This window comes from Euleptes europaea, chromosome 9 (genome assembly GCF_029931775.1).
Source record: "Euleptes europaea isolate rEulEur1 chromosome 9, rEulEur1.hap1, whole genome shotgun sequence".
NCBI classification, from domain to species: Eukaryota; Metazoa; Chordata; class Lepidosauria; order Squamata; family Sphaerodactylidae; genus Euleptes; species Euleptes europaea.
Window position 1 is genome coordinate 81,278,193 of NC_079320.1, and position 22,452 is coordinate 81,300,644.

Here is a 22,452-nt window from a genome sequence, read left to right on the forward strand (position 1 = left end):
GAGGTCTCCCATCCAAATACTAACCAGGGCTGACCCTGCTTAGCTTCCGAGATCTGATGAGATCAGGGTATCCTGGACTATCCAGGTCAGGGCTAGCAGCACCTTAGATTAAAGGTATGTATTCAGGTATAACCAAGCCAAAATATATATCTTTAGATAAAAAGCCGGCCTGGGGAACAACTATTAGTTAGCGTATCTCTTCCCATGTAAAGGGACGAGAGATGCCAATGAACAGCTGCTGGTTGGGTAGACCTGGCCTCTACTGTTGGCCCTTTAAATATTAAAAGGGAACTAACAGAACTGGCCCTAGACTTACCATGCCAGCATTGGAGGCTTCTCTCCACTGCCACCATTGGAAATGGCAGCGCCCGCCCCCACAACTGGAAAATGGCAGGCAGGTGGGCTCCAGGACTCCGGTGTGGTTTGGCTGTCACAACAGCCATTTCCTCCCCCACCATCGGTGGGCTTTTAATTTTTAAAAACTGGTGATTGAATAGTGTTCTATCAATACAACAGTACAGAAATATACAGGTCCCCCAAATTCCCAGCTTTTGTGTTTTAAAAAAGCAAGGCTCTAGATCCTTTCCTTGTGGAGATATAAAGGAAAAGGTATAGAAAAAACTGGAAAGTTTATGTTTTCCCTTCTTTGGGTTGTCAAATAATTTTTTTTTAAAGTTTGGCTGATTGACAGCAACCAAAGAACTCCTGAAGTCTTAAATTTAGCTGAAACATAAACATAAGGGGAGAAAGTTCTGTTTAAGTAGGAAGGATATTAAATGAATGGCTCTCTAACCTCTTCTTCCTGATAACAACAGATAATTGGAGTTTTTTAAAAAAAAACTGGTGGAGAGCAGGATAATTGAATCAAGTGCAGGTAATTCATTAGAGGAAAAGTGTCTCTGTGTGGGGTGGGGAGTCGGGTGGAAATCCATCATGAGGGATTCTGTCTCCTTATAAAGCTCCCTCTCACGTATAATGTATACTCTTGTGCATAGCGGGGATAATATCTCCCCCAAACAATTCATTCTGGTCTTAAAGCTGAAACTTTCAGGCAAGCAACTCCATCCTAATAACACTTAATACGTTTATAATCCCTTCCATCCGAGGGGGTCCTCATGCACAACGCATAATGAAGTGGCATGCGAGGCAGCAAAATATTTCACTTAATAAAATAATTAATTTTCATTTTGCTTCAGGAGCCTTTTTCCAAGGCAAATTACCGTGAGATCATTGCAGCCCAAATGATATTTTAATTGCTTGGGTCTGTGCATATTTTGTTGTAAGGAAACAGAGGGCTATAATTAAGGGGGTAAGGTAGTTAATCCTAGAACATTGTACAGGGCAAAAAAGGGCAAGCTTAGGTTTGTATTAGCCAACTGAAATGCCCCGATAAATATGGTGGGCAATTACTGAACTGCAGTGTATATGTGGCCCAAAAAGCCATACAGCCAGCACTGAAATATTTCGTTTTGATTAGCTTTAGATTAATAGCTTCAGCGTTTAACACTGTCCTTGAGTTGTGCCCTCTGGTAATGTAGGGTTGTAATTAAAACACAGTGATACTGGTGTAGTGTAGTAGTTTGCAAGCTTTTGAAGCTTCTCAACTTACTCCACTTTTGGAGCAACCCACTTGCAAAGTAATGCCTCTCTATGTCCCCCCCCCCCATATGTATTTTATTTTTCATATTTGGCACAAATAGAGCATTACTGAGCAAGTGGCTATATTTATTGGCCATTGGGCACATTATGCAGAGAGGAAAACCCACATTTGCCATCAGGCCTCCCAGAGCCTCCTCTTCTACCCTTTTCCTCCTCCTTCCTCCCAGCCTAGTAACCCATCTATCAGAAAGTTGCAGCCCACTTCTGGATCCTGACACACAGTTTGAAAACTGTTCTCTGTTATGATTTGGAGGTGCAAGGTGCTTTGAAGTGCATCAGGGAGTTCCTGGGATGCTGATAGCCATTTATTTTCCTAGGGAAGAGAGCCATAAAATGCACAAAGAGGTCAGATAGCAGAAGATGTGTTTCTGCAGAAAGATAACCTTTTGCCTTCCTGCCAGGGAGGCAGGATGGATAGCTGTTGTAAATCATGATCTGGGTATGGAGATGTATGAGATGTGCTCTCCGGGATGATTGGAGGGCGACTGGGGTGAAGTTTTCCGCATGGACAAGTCCCCTAAATCTGAATTGGGAGAGGCTTCCCATCAACACAAGGCAGGTAAGATTTAAAAAAGGTTGAATCTGTTAGTCTTAGTTCAAATGCTTTGTCCAAACACAGGGAGCTGAACTCCTCTGCAGAGAGCAGAAGGGGATCTGGAGGTGCATTTGTTTCAGAGACATCTGGGGTGGGGAGGATGTCAGAGGTTGTTAAATTAGCTTAGACTTACGTTTTATGTTTTTTCACTAGATCTGTAACCAGAAGGCATTGATAGCTATTTTCTCTGTCTGTGCTCTACATTAAACTGTAGAACTATTAAACAAGGGTGTGCTGCATATAATAGCTGGCTAAATCTCCTGTAATCACACAGTATTTCAACACGCAGCCACAAAAATTCCTTTTGTTATTTTTATAAATTATTTTTCTTATGCTCACATAGACAAGTACTTCCAGTTCATGGAATCATTATTGTCAACAAAGTAACCTTGTAATATCACAACTAACCAAAGCTTATCAAGTAACTATAAAGAAACAGGATCGAATTACTGTTCATCAGAGTCACACAAGTCTCTACAGCACCACATACACTTGCTGCGATCCTCTGTGTTGTATAAGCATTGGGCTCCTCCATAGTCAGCTGGTGTCGGCTGACTAATAATGTCTCTTTCTCAAGGCTGTATCGTTGTCCGTGTGCAGCAAGTACCGTGGTAAAAATCACAGCCAGAAGTTATATCAACAATATGACAAGCCACCGGTTTAAGCTTTGTTTCGCTGGTGATTGCTTCATCAGATCAATAATTTCTACATCTAAAACACAACATCACAATTATACAACATCACAGTTATGGAGATATTTCTAAACATTAAAATTTAATTTTATATTATAATTCCTTATTAGTCTTACTTGACCACCATTTTGTGGTTCAAACATCCAAATCTGGCAGCCTTCTAGGCACCTATGACTGCTAACAAGCATATACCTTATTATAGGAATCACAAAGTACCAGGTGTTTACATTCAGTTTATACAATATCAGGTAAGTATTCTGAAAAACTTATCACTCTTACTATATAAGGCTCCTAAATATTTATACAATCCTAGTGTTCTTGTGCAATACAGCTAATGTTAGATATCCTTTATTTCAGATACAGCAATAACTCATGATCTACATAATTGCATAATGATGTCTATACAGATGTAGAGAAGGTGCTCTGCCAGCAGGAGGCGCAATTTATCCATATGTTTAATTCGGTTCACCCTTTTGGATTAAACTCTTCCCTAGACCTTAACTGTTTTTTATAATTTGGAACAGATCATGAGTTATTTTAATTCGGTAAAATTCGGATTCGGCAAAATTCGGCCCGTTTTTATTTGGGAAATGCTGAAATCCGAACTCCCCCACTTCGGGTCCGTGCAATTCGGCATGAGATCCGGAGTTCGGGGGAAAATGTGGCCGAATAAAGCCATTAAAAACACAATCGCGCCTTTCCGTGGCTCCAGGGGAGCATTTTTGGGGGTAGAGGTCCCAAACGTTCAGCGTAGCTTGAGGGGACCCTTCTTGCAAGAACCCCCAAGTTTTGTAAAGATTGGGTCAGGGGGGGCTGAGATATGGGCCCCAAAAGGGGTCCCCCCTCCTTAATGTGCATCTCTGACAATGGGGGTTTGCAATTAGCAGAGCTTGCCGCCCACGCCCAAAGCTCACAGCCCCGACAAACAGCTGAGCTGCGGGGAGCAAGGGCGGGGCAGGTGCGAAGAAGTTTGCAAACCATGCAAAGCAACACATTTGCAGCCATGCAAACCATGCAAAGTAACACATTTGCAACCATACAAACCATGCAAAGCAACATGTTTGCAACCATGAAAACCATGCAAACCAACACGTTTGCAACCATGCAAAGCAACACCTGGGAGTTTGCAAACCATGGAAAGGGACAGAGGCAGCTAGCTATGCATAAGGAGCAGGAGGGGGTGGAATTTCCCCTTTTGCATCGGACTCAGGACCAGGAAAATGCATTCTTTAAGTCACAATTTGAAAACCAGTTTTGAGCAAGCATCAAAATAGACCTAACCAATCTTATGAATGAGGGAAAACCTGAGGACACACAACTGAAGCTCCCCCTCAAACCAGGGAGAGAGAGACTCAGGGGGCACCCCCCCCCCGCAGAACAGGCAAATGCCCCCTTTGGCTTCCCCCCACCCACAGAAACTGCTCCCTCCCCCCCACACACACACAGACTCTGCTTCCCCCCCACACACACACAGGAGAAAAATTATAGAGAAAAGCCCCAAAATGGGTCTTACTGTGGATGTCTTCTGTTCCATCTTCTTCGCACCTCCCCTGCCCTTGCTCCCCGCAGCTCAGCTGTTTGTCGGAGCTGGGAGCTTTGGGCGTGGGCGGCAAGCTCTGCTAATTGCAAACCCCCATTGTCAGAGATGCACATTAAGGGTGGGGAAGAAGACCCAGCTTGGCCACCGATTGGCCGCAGGAGAATGCTGCTTACTAACTGACGGTTATGCTGCTGCGCCGAACCCCGAATTTGCTGAATTTATTCACCGAACACCCCTAACTCGCTGAATTCGGCTCCCCGTTTTCCCACCTTTTTTGAGTTCGGGTCCATCCGAACTAAAAAGCGCCGAATCAGGGGGAATTCAGCTGTTTTTCGGTTTGGGACGAACTCGCGGGAGAGAACACGCTCAAGGGAGAGGCACCGCAGCTGAGCGGAGCATTGCTCCAAGACGAAAAGAGCCCCCAGCTCTGCACGCCAGAGAAGTGACGATAGACCCTTCACCAGCGGACCCGTCGGGGCCAGGATTACAATTACTACTCCTAGGGGGAGTAGCTCCGCTTCTTCAGAAGAGGGTGACCACTGGAACTCCCCAGCCCTTAATTTGGAGTCTCCCCTCGAACAGCCAAAAAACGGACTGGGTCTGCGGTAGAGGGAGCGATAATTTGAATTGAGACCATGTCGCACAGGGTGAGGGGGCTTAAACTCCTCTCCCACACCACTTTTCGGACCTGAAATGGCCCTGCAGAGTCACTATTTGCCCTGTTGGGGAAAGTTGCATGTACTGATGAGCTCAAAAGTTCAATTCAGAACTCAGTTTGCATCAGATTTTCTATTTCTTTTGTTTTGTATTTAGAATGGGGATTCTGATGAATTGTATCACTCTGTAATTAAACGGGAGCTAATGATTACAATGCTAAAACATTACAGAATTTTGAGTTGTCAAAATGGCTGGAACACATTAGAAGAGCAAATAATGTTACTTGTAATTTTAAATGGGGAAAAAAGAAAACATATACAGGGTACAATCCAACCAATGTTGTGTATGTTAAGTGCCATCAAGTCGCTTCCTACTCATGGTGACCCTATGAATGAAAGTCCTCCAAAATGTCCTGTCTTTGACAGCCAATGTTGAAGCATGTTTAAGTTCCATTTAACCTAAGTGGATTGCCATTTGTGCATGGTAATTAGCAGCACGTTCCAGGCTGAATTGCCCCGCATATTTTTCTGAATTTTACATGCTGAACCGTCATTCTGGAAGTGACTGTGAAGCTGGCGCATACCTGCTTCACATTACTTAAGAGCCTCTATAACGTAACCTTTTGTGTTTGCTCCACCGCAGCCGAGAAAAATCCCCTGAAGGAACCATGCAAAACAATAGCGGTGCGTTAGCTATGCACATGCTAATGGCTATGCAAACAGGAACAAAGAAGCAGGCGAGTGAAGGGGGGTGGAATTTCTCCTGTTGCGTTGGGACCGTGAATAGGCATTTTTAAAAACTATTTTTAATGTGGATTCTCTTTTCTTTCATTTTTCATTGCTAGGATCCCATCTTTTAAAAATAGAAATCTCTATTGTCATGGAAGGTCATGATCCCTAACAGAGGCTGTAAGAAGAAGCAATATTACTAACTGGGATGAATTGGTTAGGGCTGTTTCTGGCAAAAAGCCTGGATTTTCCAACTTTTCATTAAACCAGCTAAAAGTTGCTGTTTTTTTAAAAAAACTTACTTTTATAACAATTTTGGTGCCCTGAAAAAAATGTCTATTTTTACCCAGCCTGTTTAGTGATGTCAAAGGAGAGCGGCCCCTTCCTGGTTGCATCCACACAACAGTGGACACTGCAATAACATTAGCAATCATTCATCTGCGGGATTCTCTACACAGGAAGTGTAGCATTGAATGAATTGAACACAGGAAGATCCAGCACTGAATGAATGCTGTTTTACAAGGAAAGTGCCATATCCAATGAAGTGTGGACACTGATGCAGTCTTGGTTGGAAAATAAGCACAGCCAAAGTTGAAACCAGCCAACCAACCTGCCGGTTACTATTACTGATTTTCCCCTGGAAATGTAGAGAGTATTTAGGGACTAACAGCAGGTCTGTCACTATAATGGTAAGGAGGTCAGTAGAGAAAGGTCTTCCTTACTGGAGAGAGGATATGGTCAAACATGACTCCTCCCAATATGGTTATTATGCTGTACTGAATTGTCAAAGTATAGTGCAGGAGTGTCAAACTCATTTGTTATGAGGGCTGGATATGACATAAATATAACTTGGCCAGGCTGGGCCAAGTCTTGCCAGCCCAGATCGAGATTGGGAGAGCAGTTGCCTTGGCTGACTCGTGGGCTGGGTAAGATCTCTCAAGGGGCTGGATCCGGCCCGCGGGCTGTATGTCTGACACCCCTGGTATAGTGTTTCTGTCACATTGCCTAATGTAACTGTCAGAGTAACAAGCTGCCCATAATAATCTGACAGAGACAGCTGACAGGTAGCTGTCAGATCAGAGGCATCTAGGATGATGCAAGAGGCAGCAATAGCCTTGCAGGTTCTAGGGTGAACTGCAACTAACCTGTTTAAAGCAGTAAGGATGATGTAATACTGTGGCCAGGTCTGCAGGTGGCCTTATTGGTTTCAGGTGGTGTTATGTATATAAGCCTATGTAACTGTAACTCTGTGTTGGGAAGTTTGGTGGAGAGAAGTGTACATGACGGTTTGTTTTTTGTATCTGTGCACTGTAAATTAAACAACACTGTTTTCTATAAAGCAAGGAGTTCTGGTGGTGTGTCCTGGATAACTGCTAATCCACCTGCTTCCACGTCACTGACTGGTTAGTTTGCAAGTAAAGCTTGTATTATTTAAGCTCTTTTTCCAAGCAGTTTATTTCCTATAGCATTTCCACTGGTGTTCATCTGTCCTTTGTTCACGTTTGAGCCCCACATGAGGGTCACCTTTAAGACAAGCTTCCTCTTGCTGTCCGATGCCTGTGCATTTCTGCTAATGAGACTCCAATCCCCTTCCTGATTCTGTCCATAAGATTTCTCTTTTTATTCTTCCTTTCTTCCACTCCCCTAAAACTATATAACTTATTGCATAAAGTGTTTTGTCTTCCAGCCTCTTCATGTACTTTGGCCTCCTCTGCTGTTGCAACAAGAACTTGATGAGCACAGGGCTAGTTAGATGAGCTGCACAGATATTCTTCACCTGCAGACAAATAATTGTTCCTCACTTGCCTCTTTCAGCATTTTTAATAGAAATTTTGATAGAAATTTCCAGATAGATATCAAAAACACTATCCTTTCACTATGCATACTTCAGTGAAGTCTAACACAGAATACAGATTCTGCTGGCATTTCACATGTCTTCTCATTGCCCTTCATCTTCTGCACTAAATTTATTCCATCAGTGATGCAGGTAAGACGGGGCTGGTATGGTTTCTGCTGGAGGTACATTTTTTCCAGCATTCTGGCAAGCACAGCCTTGTTAGTCTTCCTGATTGCATCTCTCTCCATTTGCAAGAGCCGGAGGATGAGCTAAGACATATCTCATAGGCAACTGTCTACTATGTGCAAAAAGGACCATCTGTCCAAAGAGGTTTTGATCAGCCTTGAGTTCAACTTTCTTAGTTTTGCCACAATGGCATTTTATTCTTTTATCGACACTGGAAAATGTTCTTGGGTTCCACTTGGACATATTGTCATGAAAATCGGTGGTTGTAGAGCTTACTCCAAATGCATCTTCTTACATTCCAAATATGCTGCTTTTACAATTTAATGAGCTGTGAGATCCCTAGCCACATCAAGGGAGGGGGTACTACACCAGTGGACAAGCTAGCCAAATCTGCCTGATCATGGCTCACTGGATTCATCCAATTATTCATTATCAGATCAACTAAATCTTGGACATTTGCCTCATATTTTTTATTCTAGTCAGATGGAAATCTGGATTTATCATCTTACTGCTGTATTGACCAACCATGCCTCTAAAATTCTTGAAAAACATGCTCCTGTATTCTGATGTCAGATAGTACTTATTGACATTTCCTGGATTGAGGCTATTTTCCTCCTTCGTTGTTTATTCTATTGTCTGGTCAACAGGAATTCACCCAAATGGGTTGCTAGATGCTAACTGCACTGAAAATCCACCCTGCATGAAATACTTGTGTATGTCTGGATGTTCAAGGAGAAGAGAGATCATCTCGGCATAAAAGTACGGAAGGTAGCGGGCATAATTCAGGGTGTCAGAGGGATCACTGCCTGGATGCATGTCAAGTGAAGCATCCAATCACCTTCTCGTGATGTTCTAATTAAACCCAGAAGAATTTCTACCATGTCAGATAGGATACCCAGAATGCTGACAGGATTCTATTTTCATATCTGAGGTAATGATGGTAGTCTTCAAAGAGCTCCAAAATCCTTGAATATGATGGCTTATCAAGATTTCCTTTGGAGAAGCTGTGCATACATCTTGGCAAAGGTCGCTTATGCTGTTCACTATTTCATCCAAATACATAATGTCTTCTCCATGAATCCATGGATATCTTTCAACCACGACTGGCAACCCTGCCATTCTAGCTGTGTGAGTGCTTCATAAACAAGTTTGTGAAATCTGATTGCACACTTATACTTGTGACCATGTGTTATCCTAGCTACTGAACTTTCTGCAATTGTGCCTGACTCAAGGCAAAAATCCCACACCCCTGCATCTTGAAGCTGCTTACCAATGAAGGCCAAAAAAAGCACATATAGTGTAAAATACACCCATTCTAATTATGATAGCATGCTTACATTTTGCTGGATGCTTCCATATGATTTCTACAGCTTTCACAGAAAGTGCCTTATCAAGCACATTCCCAATCTTAGATGTTTTCAGAGACCGCACGATATTGATAGACTGGTTTAGGACCTCATAAGCTGTTGGCATTTCAGTTACAGGAGCATTTGTTGTGGGAAAATAGCTATGACACCATCACAGACAAGTATGTTAAAGCCTGCCCAGATGCATGTTGATTGGTCTTCATGGTTTGACATGTGTGCCAGAAGTGACATGAAATTCTTCTGCAAAGCATGGCAGGACAATGTCTTGGTGTCTACCTCTATGCTATAAGTTATTGGTGTACCTTCCTCTTTGCCAAGATTGTACATTGGTAATATAAATGACTGTCTAGAAATGCTTCTCGGTTTTCACCACATAAGGCATTGATCTGAGCAAATGAGAGCCAGCATGGTGTAGTGGTTAACAATGGTGATTTGGAGCGGTGGACTCTAATCTGGAGAACTGGGTTTGATTCCCCACTCCTCCACATGAGCGGCGGAGTCTAATCTGGTGAACTGGATTTGTTTCCCCACTCCTACACATGAAGCCAGCTGGGTGACCTTGGGCAAGTTACAGCTCTGTTAGAGCTCTCTCAGCCCCACCTACCTCACAGGGTGTCCGTTGTACGAAGGGGAAGGGAAGGTGATTGTAAGCCAGTTTGAGTCTCCCTTAAGTGGTAGAGAAAGTTGGCATATAAAAAACAACTCTTCTTCTTCTTCTTCGATCTTCAACTGGGTGGCAATTCTGTTGCCTCTGTGTGATGTCCCCTTGCCACCGAGTGTGTCTTCTAACCCGTCTGCATTGTCCCAGGTCAAGATTGCAGGGAGTCCAGTGTAAAGTGCAACATCATCACCTTCTAACGTCTTCTCATTCCAGGGCTCAGAAAACTTTTCATTCTGATACCTCTAAAGGGACAAATTTATAAACACAAACACAGAAGGAGCCACAGCTGAGGTTATAACACAATATTGCTATTATATGTGGTCTCTTAGAGAATTAGATTCATGAAATATGATAATGTAGGATTTGTAAATAAAAACGTGTATTGAAAGGTTGCTGAGTGCTCAAAATTAAAAGATGTTTCTTTGCAGTAACACAAACTCGGATTGGGAAAGGGCAGGGTACAAATTGAATGAATGAATGAATGAATGAATGAATGAATGAATGAATGAATGAAGTTACCTATTGTTCCGTTACATTGGATAAACATCACATAAAACATGGTTCTGTTCTCATGTACCCGTCTGTGGCAGGTCAAAATGAGTTTCTTCATGCAATGGCTCATTGGAAAGACAAAAGAATAAGCTACAATTGCCTAATATACTTCAGGTGACTATCTGGATTAGGTAAAGCACTATATGCCATAAACCTTATAAAAATGTGGGGGAAATTGACTTTTTCTTTTATTTATGCCTTTAGTCGCAAAAACAGTAATGGATAGAGGCATTATTAGTATTAGTTATTTGCAAGGGAATTTGTTAGCTTTCCAACAGTGCTTCAAAATATTAAATTGGTCACTTGGTTCACGAGTTATAGCTCAAATTAGAAAAGGTAGGAGAAATTGGCTTTGGCTCTCTAGATGACATCTTAAAAGCTTAAGCTACCAATCAGAACGGATTATCACATCAAAACAGAATACATAAACGTATACCTTTCAGCGAAACATGAAGTTTTCCCACCTTACCCAATGCCAACATCTGGTATGGCCCATGGACGAATATTGCTTATGGGGAACCGGCTAATGATGAATTGTGTGTTTGTTTCAAAAAGTCTCTTGCTGAACGCACCGCTGCCCTCTTGTGTCTCAGAATCAGAAGGCAGGACGAAAGAATTGAAATGCTCAAGAAAGCAGAATTCGGGTTCCATGCCCAGATGGTTGTGTTTCATAGTACTATGCAGGATTTTAGATGGGACCGTAAATGAACATCAGGGCACATGCCCATAAACTGAGCACATAACTACTGAACCAGAGCCATCGGATAAGGACACAAATGACCCACCTCCCAAAACTATGCCAATAGAAACATTAGACTACTGTCTGCAGTTACTACATGAACAATAAGTGACTGCCCCACCAGGCCATTTTACATAACTGAATGCCCCTACGGATTAAAAGTGCAAAACATAACCTCATAAAAGAGGCTGCTGTTAAAAGTTACCTCATTAAAAAATGTTACCTCATAAAAGAGACTGTTGGACAGTCGCTCACTGTTTGGGTCAGTTCAGAGACTACATGCACCCAACGGTGGGTTGCTCTGAACCGGTACCATATTTTGAGCGCTTGGGTGTTTGGCAAACTGCGGCTACCTTTCTGCTTCCATCTTCCAGCTCTCCTGGCGCTACGCAGCAGGTGCCTGTGGAGTTGGAGAACAGAACTGATGTGGAGCCAGGCTTGGCTCATATAACGATAGTTTGCAATCCCATCCAGAACCACAGGCAGTCTTCTAAGTGTGTGCAGCATAGGCTTCTAGACTCCCTTCCCTAATAATTTCAAATGTCGCCTTTTCCTTTCTTATGGTCACAGCAAGCTTTTTTGAGTATGCCACCGAGTTCTCTTTCCTTGCTACATACCAGAAAAATTCCCCACTGCCCTGGTGGACCTCTGGCAGCCAGGAGCAAGCTAATCCGAGCGGCCCCTGAGGTCCTGCCACGGTCACAAGGGCCACTTGGCTCGGCCCTGGGTGGCCATGATGTTGGCTATGAGACTCACCTCACCCAAGGGAGAAGCCGGTGCCCGTTGTCTTTGTCGCTGCTGCCTAGGTACAGGCTAAGCGCCCCTGCAGCTCTGCCAACACTGCAGAGGTCACTTAGCTCCAGGTTGGGAAATACCCGAAGGTCCCCTGACCCCTGGGAGCAGAAACTCTGGGGACTGATGGTACTGTTGTAGGAGGAGAGGCAGGGAAGTCTAATTTCATGAGCTTTGGTTCACTGGCAGTATTTTGAATCCAACCTGTTGGACATTTATTCCTGCCTGCACATTCACTTGATCCAGCCTTTCCCCCAGGACTGAGGGCTACATAAACAGAAGAATCTCGGCTGAGAGTTTGGTGAAAGCTTTCCCCCAAATTGTGTCACCAATTTTGGGGGACATGATTGCTCTTTCTAAGTATTTGAAGGGCTTTCACTTAGAGGAGGGTGGGGAGTTGTTCCTGTTGGCAGCAGAGAATAAGACTTGAAATAATGGGTTTAAATTGCAAGGCAAAAGGTACCAGCTGAATATTAAGAATTTTTTTTTTTTTTTTTTTTTTTACAGTAAGAGTTCGACAATGGAATCAGCTACCTAGGGAGGTGGTGAGCTCACTGGCAGTCTTTAAGCAAAAGCTGGACAAACACTTGTCAGGGATTCTCTGCATTAAGCAGGGGGTTGGACTAGGTGGCCTGTGTGGCCCCTTCCAACTCTGTGATTCTATCTGCACTGGATCAGCCAAGCCATGTGATGATAGGGTCGGTTCTGAGCATGCAGTTCCATGAGCCTGGACATATTCTGGAAGCCCAGGGGAGCAGGTCCCAGAGTGAGCCCTGTGGGAAATACTCAAGGCTCAGACTGCAAAAGGGTAGGAAGGCAGGACTTGCCCGTGTGGAAGCTGTGTGGGTTTTTCTGTCTTAAATTCCCACTCCTCAGGGAGGGAACAGAATTAACAGATGTTAACACTAGGAACTTCCAAGAAGTGCTTATTCAAGGAGGACTGCATTAACACCCATGGTGACCCTTGAGAATCTTTTTCATAGCTCCTGCATATGTCTCCAAGGAAGGCTATTGTATACAAAGTCGCCATCTGTCTAGGAGAAGGAGAAGAAGAGGTGGTTTTTATAACCCACTTTTATCTACCTTTAAGGAGTCTCAAAGCGACTTATAATCACCTTCCCTTCCCTCCTCACAACAAACACCTTGTGAGGTAGGTGGGGCTGAGAGAGTTTGGGGAGAGCTGTGACTATCCCAAGGTCCCCCAGCAGGCTTCATGTGGAGGAGTGGGGAGACCAATCCGGGTCTCCAGATTAGAGTCCACCACTCTTAACCACTACACCATGCTGGCTAACCATTTGCCTAACTTGTTGAAAAATGTATGAGTGGAGGTCTGTGCAGTAGTAACCTCCTTCTCGCTGTCGTGGTTTCTGTGTCTCCTACCAGGAGGCAAGGGATTCGCCGCACAGTTCCTCTGTGGCAGCAGTGCTTATTCAGGGGTCCCTTTTGACCAGGGAACAGATGGGTTATCAATTTCTGTAACTGTTATTTTTTTAAAAAAAGATTTTAAGATCCAGTTCCTTTCCTTTCCTTTATCCCTTAGAAGCTCCTTGATCCGTTGATCTTGAGCAGCGTAGTTTTAATGTTTGAGGGATATAAGAACTGAGATAAATCTTGCCACTGCCAATGTAGCCTTGGGATCCCTATCACTTAATAAAAAAGGCATTATATCAGACTAGAGTTGTCAATTCGGTTCGTCCCGAACCGAAAACCCGCCAAATTTCCCCCGATTCGGCGGTTTCCGGTTCGGATGGAACCGAACTCAAAAAAAGGCGGGAAAAGGACGCGCCAAATTCGGCGGGTTCGGGCAAACGCTGAATAAATTCGGCAGGTTCTGCGTTCCCCAACCTGCCTTCTGCCTTTAAAGACCGCCCTGCCCTGTTTCCTGGCAGTCCCAGGAAATTGGGTGGGGCGGTCTTTAAACTGCTCCGCGCGGCCTGGGCAGGCAGCGTGGAGCACTTCCCCCCCCAGCTCAGCTGTTGGGTGGGTCCCGCCCAACAGCTGAGCATCGGACTGGGAAGGGGAAAAAAACTGCTCCGTGCTGCCTGGGCAGGCAGCGCGAAGCACATCCCCCCCCAGCTGAGCTGTTGGGCAGGCCCCGCCCAACAGCTGAGCATTGGACTGGGAAGGGGTGAAAGTGCTCCGCACTGCCTGCCCAGGCAGTGCGGAGCACTTCCCCCCCCAGCTCAGCTGTTGGGCGGATCCCGCCCCCCGCCCAACAGCTGAGCATCGGACTGGGAAGGGGGGGAGTGCTCCGCGCTGCCTGGGCAGGCAGCGCAGCGCAGTTTAAACCCCCACCGCCCCCCCTTCCCGGGACTCCCGGGGAAAGCGGGAGTCCCGCCTGCCTTTATTCAGCTGAATTAATTCGGGAATTCGGCCGAATTCCCCGGATCCGAATCGGGGAAGTTCGGACTTCGGCATTTCTCCAATCAAAACAGGCTGAATTTTGCCAAATCTGAATTTTCCTGAATTTTCTTTTTTTTCAACAGCCCAATATCAGACAAAGAGGCATTAGAATTATGTATTAAAAGAGAAGAAATATATCGTGATCTAAGATCCTCATAGAAACAACATTCCAAGAGCACATGAGCTAATAAGTCGATAGAGCCCAGAAGCACAGGGACAAGTCCTTTCTGAATGTGGTAAATTCAAAATTCTGCCTTGCATTACTATAGAAGGGTTAGCATTTGATCTGGTTAGAAAGAAGAGAGACAAGGGACTGTCAAATAATAAGTATAGGCAGGCAAGCCACGTGGTGATGGTATTCCGAAAAACTGAGATGAGCAAATGCGACGAGCCCTGAAAGATGTGCTATCATAATCAACCTCTTTGATATGCTTTATTATTATAGTGAAAGCTTCTCTTTTTCCAAGATCTGATATCATATCCCATGAGATGCACATCAGTGACAGTTTCTCATCAAAGATTTTTTGCCATGAAGATCTATATGAGTCATGCTTCAGAGAAACTAGATACCCCTCAATGCTAAAAAAACAACTTAAGTTGTAGCTTAAAAGCAAACAACCATCCCCTAGCCTCAAGAGATATGTGGCCAAACTCAGAGTGAAGGGTAACGCCAGCAATACATAGAGGGGCATTTAACAATTTTCATAAAAACTGAAGCAATGATCAATCTATGGACTCGTTAACAGCAGTTATCCAGATAGCAACACCAAAAAGAATAATTGGAATCATTTTAAAGTTAAAAACTTGAATGGCTCCTGGAATATATTTTCCACATTTGGTATGGAAAAAGTTAACAATAGTCCCAGCCCCAGGTTTAATTTTGCTAAATACCACTTTTAGATGAACATTCCAGTTTAGGTTATAAGAAAAAAGAATACTGAGATAAATGAACTCCTTGACTTGGTCAACATCAAAGCCGTCTAATACGCAATGGAAAGAAGGTGGTTTTCTCCTCTTAGAGAAGATCATGGTCTTTGATTTGTAATGGTTTATTTTAAGATCTTCTCTAGAGCAATACTCGGAAAAAGTTTGTAAGGGTCTTTTCAAACCAATTCTTGTGTGGGACAGAAGAACTGCATCGTCAGCATTGGGATACTACGGTTTGCAAGCTTTGGAGGGTGGCAGAACTCTGAAAAATTTGTTGCCATATCGTTCAGATATAAGTTAAACAAAAGAGGAGCAAGGAGGCAACCTTGTCTAACTCACTTGGCCAAATCAAAGGGCTCATTTAATTCTCCTTGATCACCACAGCGAACCTGAGCTGTAAGGTTAGTATGAAATTGCTGTATAAGCCACAATAGCCTCCTATCCATACTAGACTTAGATAATTTTGTCCATAGCCTCTCCCTAGGAATAGCATCAAAGGCTCCCTTAAGATCCATAAAACCAGCATAAAGGGTGCCATTTGGGGGAGACGAATATTTCTCAGCTAAGTGAGAGAGTATTAAACAGTGGTCCATGACAGACCAACCTTTTCTAAAGCCAATCTGCTCCCAGCCGAGAATGTCATTACTCTCTCAATCCACTCAAGCAGCTTCTTTAATAAATAAGAGGAATACAGTTTGCCTAAGCAAGACAGTAGACTGATTGGATAATAACAAATTGGGTCAGAGCGCTGACCCTTTTTCAAGATTGGGACAATTATGGTATGTCTCCATGATTTAGGAATGGCTCCTGATGTGTTAATTTGTGTAAAGACAGGAATAAGAATGTCAGCCCACCATTGACTATTCACTTTGAAAAGTTCATAGGGAATTAGATTGGGGCCTGGGGCTTTCCCTGAACATAGACTGTCAATGAGTGGTTTGATTTCATCTGGAGACACATCTGGCCAAGAATTCAACAGAATAGGAGGTGCCACAGATATAGTGCTTTGACTATCCAAAGAATAGGAGAAAAGATTCTTAAAGTAGATTACCCAGACCCATGAAGGGATACAGACAGGGACTTTGACATAGCCATTGCCTGAAGAATTTACAATCCACCAGAAGGTTGAATTGTCATTGTTGTTTATGGCTGTAATCAAGCTCCTCCAACTTTTATATAAGGCCTCCTTTTTCCTCCAATTGATCAAATTCTTATAAATCTTTTTAAGTGTTAGCAACTCCTTCAGTACAAAATAGGATCCAGTTCCAAGCATCCAAACCAATACATCTTCATCATTTGGGTCTGGGGTGGTGGTCTGGCGTTTGAGTATTTTGAAATCACTCTGTGGCTGTGTGATCCACCTTGAGTCCAAGTGAGAAGAGGGAGGCCGCAAACAAATACATAAATACAATATCGGACCAGCCGTTTGGTTTTTCAACCTCCAGAATGGCACTTGTAGGTGGGCGTGCGACTCAGCCTTGTTCTCTGCAACTTTCTTTAGGAATGTCCCAGTGGGGTTGTTGATGAAGAGACCTTCCAGGGGATTTACTCGCAGTTCTTCCCACAGGGAGGTGAGTACAAAGCAGATAATGAATCTTGTTTGCATGCGCAAACAATTGCTGTTGTAATTGCTTGAAAATTTGGTCTGAATATGCCGTTGGCATCTTTTTATGCCTCATTAATGGGGGGGGGGTATTACAAGCAAATACTTTGGACCTTTAATTAAGGAGTGGGAATATTACAAGCAACAGCTATTTTAAAAAGCACAATACACAATTCTTTTTTTAAGTGAAACATTCTCACTTTTCTTGAGTTCCAGAGGCCAAAACAAGCAGGGAAGGTTTTACATTTTTTTTTTCAAGATGTGTAGGCTTTAGCTTTGAGGGATTTGCAGTGGGAGCAAGGACCACCTGGTGCCAGCATCATTTTAAATCCGGATACCTGCTTAGCTTTCCACACAAGATGCTTGCAAGACAAGGCCCTCTATTTTCTTCCCCCTCCCCTTTATTGTTTTTAACAGCCAACCTGATGGAGAGTTCTGGAGAACTCAGAAACTTGCCAGCAGTTTTGTGTTCCTTTGGTTAGTCCTAATAATACATTGCTTTTATTTCTGGAGTCCTCTTAAATAAGGTCCCCTCAGGAGGGCTGTTTAAGACAGTCCGTGGGAGCCAAGTTGCAGACTACATGCCATGATTCCTCAGCAACACATATCCTTCCAAACAGTTCACTGATTCTGCACAAAGAATGCCAATTGTTAGATCCAGATTAAATTTGCTTGTGTATTAGGTCAGGATGTTGAAAATGAAGGACAGTGCAACATCCCTTAGCACTATGTAAAGTACTGGAGAGGGGGAAGCTGAGCTAGCAAGGTGGACAGGTGTGGGGTGTGTGTGTGTGGGGGGGAGGCAGTTTTGAATTTCCTGCATTGTGCAGGGGGTTGGACTAGATGATCCTGGTGGTCCCTTCCCACTTTGTGATTCTAGGTCAAATCCATCTGTATTCTTCCTCTTGTCTGTTTTGCTGCTATGTCTTTGTTACCCAGATTGCTATTCTTAGGGACTTCCTTCTGGTCCCCTCTTTCTCTATCTCTGCTCTACTGTTGCCAGCCCTAACTGGCACCCCAATGAGAGGATTTGGGGGAGGGGCACGTTTTTCAGTGTCACACCAATGCACAACATCACTTCCAGCATGAAACAGGAAACCACAACATCATCGCAATGGGGTGCCATTCTGAGTTTTAGGTGAATCCTAGAGCACTGAAACAACACAATGACATCCTGCACAAAGCTGGAAGTTGGAGCTTTGAGGAATGAAAGACTTCCGAATCTGCTGCTCCTTGCAGTCAGATCAGGAGAACAGGCAGTGCTGCAGAATTATTTCAGATCAGTTGCTTTTGGGAAGCTGACTATGGCCTTTTGTGCATGGCTGTTTCCCTCGCAGTCACCCCTCCAAAGACTTTGGGTCTTTGTGTGGATTATGCATGCCGTTTCTGACCATCAGAGGTCGCCTCACTCTCCCGCTGCATATTCCGGGTGTTTTGCCAGCGTTTTCAATTCTGAGATAAAGCAGGTCCCTGAAAACGTGGGTAAAAGGCAGGGAAAGGCAGGGGGAGAGCGAGGCGAAACGGCATGCATAATTGACACAAAGTTGTCGGAGGGGTGACCGCGAGGGAAACAGCCATGCATAAAATAACCCTGTCTTAGCTGTAATGATTTCTTTCTTTCAGTCTCTGACATCTGCACTTCTGTTGTGGGGCTGGAATAACGTTGAAGGCTGTTTAATTGTGTAGGCAGTGCCTAAATGCTGGTGTGAACAGGTGTGGGTTTTCTTTGTTTTGCTAGACTCACAGCTTTTCTTCTCAGCAATTTTGGAGCTTTTCTCTAGTACTGGGTAATTTGGGGATTTTATACGTTTCAGTATTGTCTGAGAACACAGTCCCCCCCCCCCCATGGTATGCTTTTTAAAAACTGTTCAACTATTTGGGTTACCTCCAGAATGTATCTCACCTAAGCCCAAGGATAGCACTGCATAACATTTTTGTTTTGAATTGGTACTGTTCAATTTGTACATCAAAACTTTATATATTTAAAAATAGTCTGTTTGGTCTGACAGTGGCGTCCATCTATTCCAGCAGCCTTTTTCCAGCCAGAGGCTTTCAGTCCCTCCCTCCCCGAATTGCTGCTGTCAAGCTGTCTCTCTCTCACACACGTTCTCTTTCTCCATCCTCCCTCCCACCTGACTCTGGCCACTTTGTCACCTCAACGGGAGTGGTGGTGGGGACTTCTCCAGCTGTCCACCCAGCTGCTTTGCGACCTCAGCAGGGTATATAATGCCATAGAGTCCACCCTCCAAAGCAGTCATTTTTTTCCAGGGGAACTGATCTGGGTTGTCTGGAGATCAATTGTAATAGCAGGAGATCTCCAGGTATCCCCAAAGGCTGGCAACCCTATTAATAGGGGTGTGCACCTAGAAAAATATGCTATAATTCTGGGTCCGGGCTGGGGGTGGTGGTGGTTTTCAGGTAGGACATTACTGGTTCATGATTCAAATCCATGTGGCTTCAGAGTTCGGGACCATTTTTTTCAACAGGGAATGTATGTGAGGGTCTGGGGCAGTTGTTTATAAAGCTAATGCCACCAAATGTGCCAACAACACTGTCCTCCCTGTAATCTAAAGACCCCTCTCCCATCCCTTTGTGTTGGTCTGCCACCATGGGGATGGACTAAAACAAATGACAAGAATGCCTACTGGGAACAGTGGGAGAGTCCTGCTGCCTGAAGGCCCATTGGATATAATGGGAGCTAGAATGCCAATAGATTTACGTAGGCTTCATTGAAATACATTACTGCACACAAAAGTTGCAATGAAAAATGCGGAGGATTATCAAAAACCTAACCTGGGCCTGGAATGACAGCCTCTGGCACTGGACTCAGTTCTTGGGGGGATGTTATTACACTCTCAAAAGATTTTATATGGCCCCAGGGGCCATCATTCCACTCTGGGGGATGTTATCCTAACTGCAGAACACTTATTCTACTCCCAGGAGCTGTCATTCCACTCTGGGGGCTGTCGTTCTGGGCCCTGGGTGGGTTCTGCTAAATCCTTTCCACATTTTCATTGCAACTTTTGTGTGCTATAATGCATTTGAATGGAGCCCATGCTAGTCAATTGGCATTCCTGGCTTCCATTTATATCCAGTGGGCCTTCAGGTGGCAGGCGCCTACCGTTGTTACCACTAGACATTCTTGTCATTTGTTTTACTACTTCCCTTCTTTCTAGGGTTTCCAGATCCGGGTTGGGAAATACCTGGAGATTTTGGGGATGGAGGGTGGGATTTGGGGATGGGGGGAGGGTGGGGTTTGGGGATGGGAGGGACTTCAATGGGGTAAAATGCCATAGAGTCCACCTTCCCAAGCGGCTATTTTCTCCAGGTGAAATTATCTCTATCACTTGGAGATCAGTTGTAATAGCGGGAGGTCTCCAGCCACCACTTGCAGACTGGCAACCCTACTTCCTTCACAGAACCCATCCCGTACCTTTCTAACGGTCTCCCATTGTTTTGGGGAAGGGGGTTTCATTATACCAACCACCTGGATTTGTATTACCATTCCAGGAAATCATTGTACCAACACAAACCAGCCATTTCCGTGTGCATCTTGTGCTCAGCACCTTCGTAATACCCGCCCCTATTGATTAATACATGCTGATACTGAAACCAGTGCCGGACAAGCCGTTGTCAAGTGATGAAACAGCAGGTGGAGAAAAGACTTCGGGGATGTGTAAGTTTGGGGAAGGATCACTGCAAAGCAAAGATCCTTGTTATAAGAACAAGAAGGTAACAAGTACAGAAGTGTCCCCGTTTTCTTCTGTGGAATGTTAAAACATAGCTAATGATTCACATTCTTCTTTACATTACAGATTCCACAACATATGCACATTTTCTGTTCAATGCATTTGACACAGATCACAACGGATGTGTGAGTTTTGAGGTAAGAGCAGCTGTTGCTTTTCAGTCACCGTCAGTCCCAAGTTATGATTTTGACAGTCAGTAAGTGCGCCATGCAGGCCCATATAGGAGTAATAATTGCTGTTATGTTTCTTACGTTCCAATTCAGCCTAAGGTTAAAAATCTTCATTATCCTTGTGTTTGTCATGCTTCCATTTAAAGCAAGGGGACTTAGAAATGCTTCACTTTGGCTGGATCAGGCTGTATGGCATTTTTCCAAAGACCAATTGATTGATCAATTGATCTATATGTCAGATTTGTATTATCCTTCCTCCCAAGGGAATGCTGTGACATGGACCAGTATTATTTCCTCCATGATGCAAAGGGACTAATTACATGGTACCCATTTGAATTTTTAACCAACCTGTTTGTGTGTTGGGGTGGGGGTGGGTGATTGGATTGAGGATGTTTTGAACACCATCCCCTAGAGGCAGGATTAAGCTAGGGTTGCCAAATTCTAGATGGGACTGGCGATCTTCCAGAATTACAACTGATCTCCAGACTACAGAGATCAGTTCCCTGGAGAAAATGGTTACTTCTGACAGTGGACTCTATGGGGATATAACATGTTGAGGTCCCTCCCCTCCCCAAATGCTCCCTTCCTCAGGGTCCACCCCCAAATCTCTAGGAATTTCCCAACCTGGAGTTGGCAACCCTAAATTTAGTGTAAGTACAGCTCTGTTTTCAACACAAGATTCAACCCATAGGTCCAAAGACACCTGAACTGGAAAGCAATGTAACCGTGGCTTCAAATTGGTAGTACTAGTGGAAGCAGGATCAAATTTCTGTTTTATTTCAAGATTTTGTTATTCAATAGAAAAATTGCTTTGGTCTGTCTCCAAAGCAGAGCTTCTTTTAAATTTGATGGTTTTAACAAAAAACTGTATTTTTAAATTATGTGCACCTTTTAAATCTCTGCATTTTTTTTTTTTACAAAATCTTGTACTGTGATGGGGGAGGAAGAGAAAGTAAAAGAGGTGGGGATTGTTCTTTAGGTGGCTTTGTTTTCTCGCTTTCACCTTCCTCCATCTTCCAATTAATGCCTACATCCCATCATATTGTTCCAAGGCTGAAGCAATGTCAAGTGTTTGGTACCCTCTTAATGAGTGATTGTGTAATCAAGCCATTGAGCGCAATTTTTGTCAAGCGTCAGTGCTCAATCCCTCTCAACAAAACAGAACAATTCCTTCCAGAAATTTAACCTTTGAGTTAAAACATTTTGATCATGTTCTGCCAAGAGACCCTTTAAGGCTGAACTCTCAAAAGCCAACAAGACCTTCAGGTTTGGATGATACCCTTTTGTTGTCACTAGAATGTAATTCTGAGTAAACCTTCTTAGGGATGCAACGTCAATCTGCTGTGGGTAAATAAATAACCCCTATTTATTTACCTCAGAAGACCCAACTGCATCATGATGACTGGCTAGTCAAATGGGTGTTAATCATGTAGGAAACAACGGAGGTGAAATTGGTTTGTCTTCACGCCACCTTCCTCTGCTGAGCTGTTGTTTACCAGATCTCTTCAGTTGGAGTCAATTTCTAAGGAACATATCACTAAAGAGCCAGTGTGGTGTAGTGGTTAGAAGCAGTGGACTCTATATCAATCAGTCAG

General features: G+C 43.9%; 1 protein-coding gene across 4 annotated transcripts in view; it reads left to right on the forward strand.

Annotated features, from left to right (window-relative positions):
• The window catches only part of KCNIP4 (potassium voltage-gated channel interacting protein 4), a 353,157-nt gene that overhangs the window by 319,838 nt on the left and 10,867 nt on the right, over positions 1 to 22,452 (forward strand). For all 4 annotated transcript variants that reach the window (XM_056855286.1, XM_056855285.1, XM_056855284.1 and 1 more), the window contains exons 3-4: positions 16,837 to 16,906; positions 20,754 to 20,824. In XM_056855286.1, the coding sequence (XP_056711264.1) occupies positions 16,837 to 16,906; positions 20,754 to 20,824 (141 nt within the window). The remainder of the gene's footprint in view (positions 1 to 16,836; positions 16,907 to 20,753; positions 20,825 to 22,452) is intronic.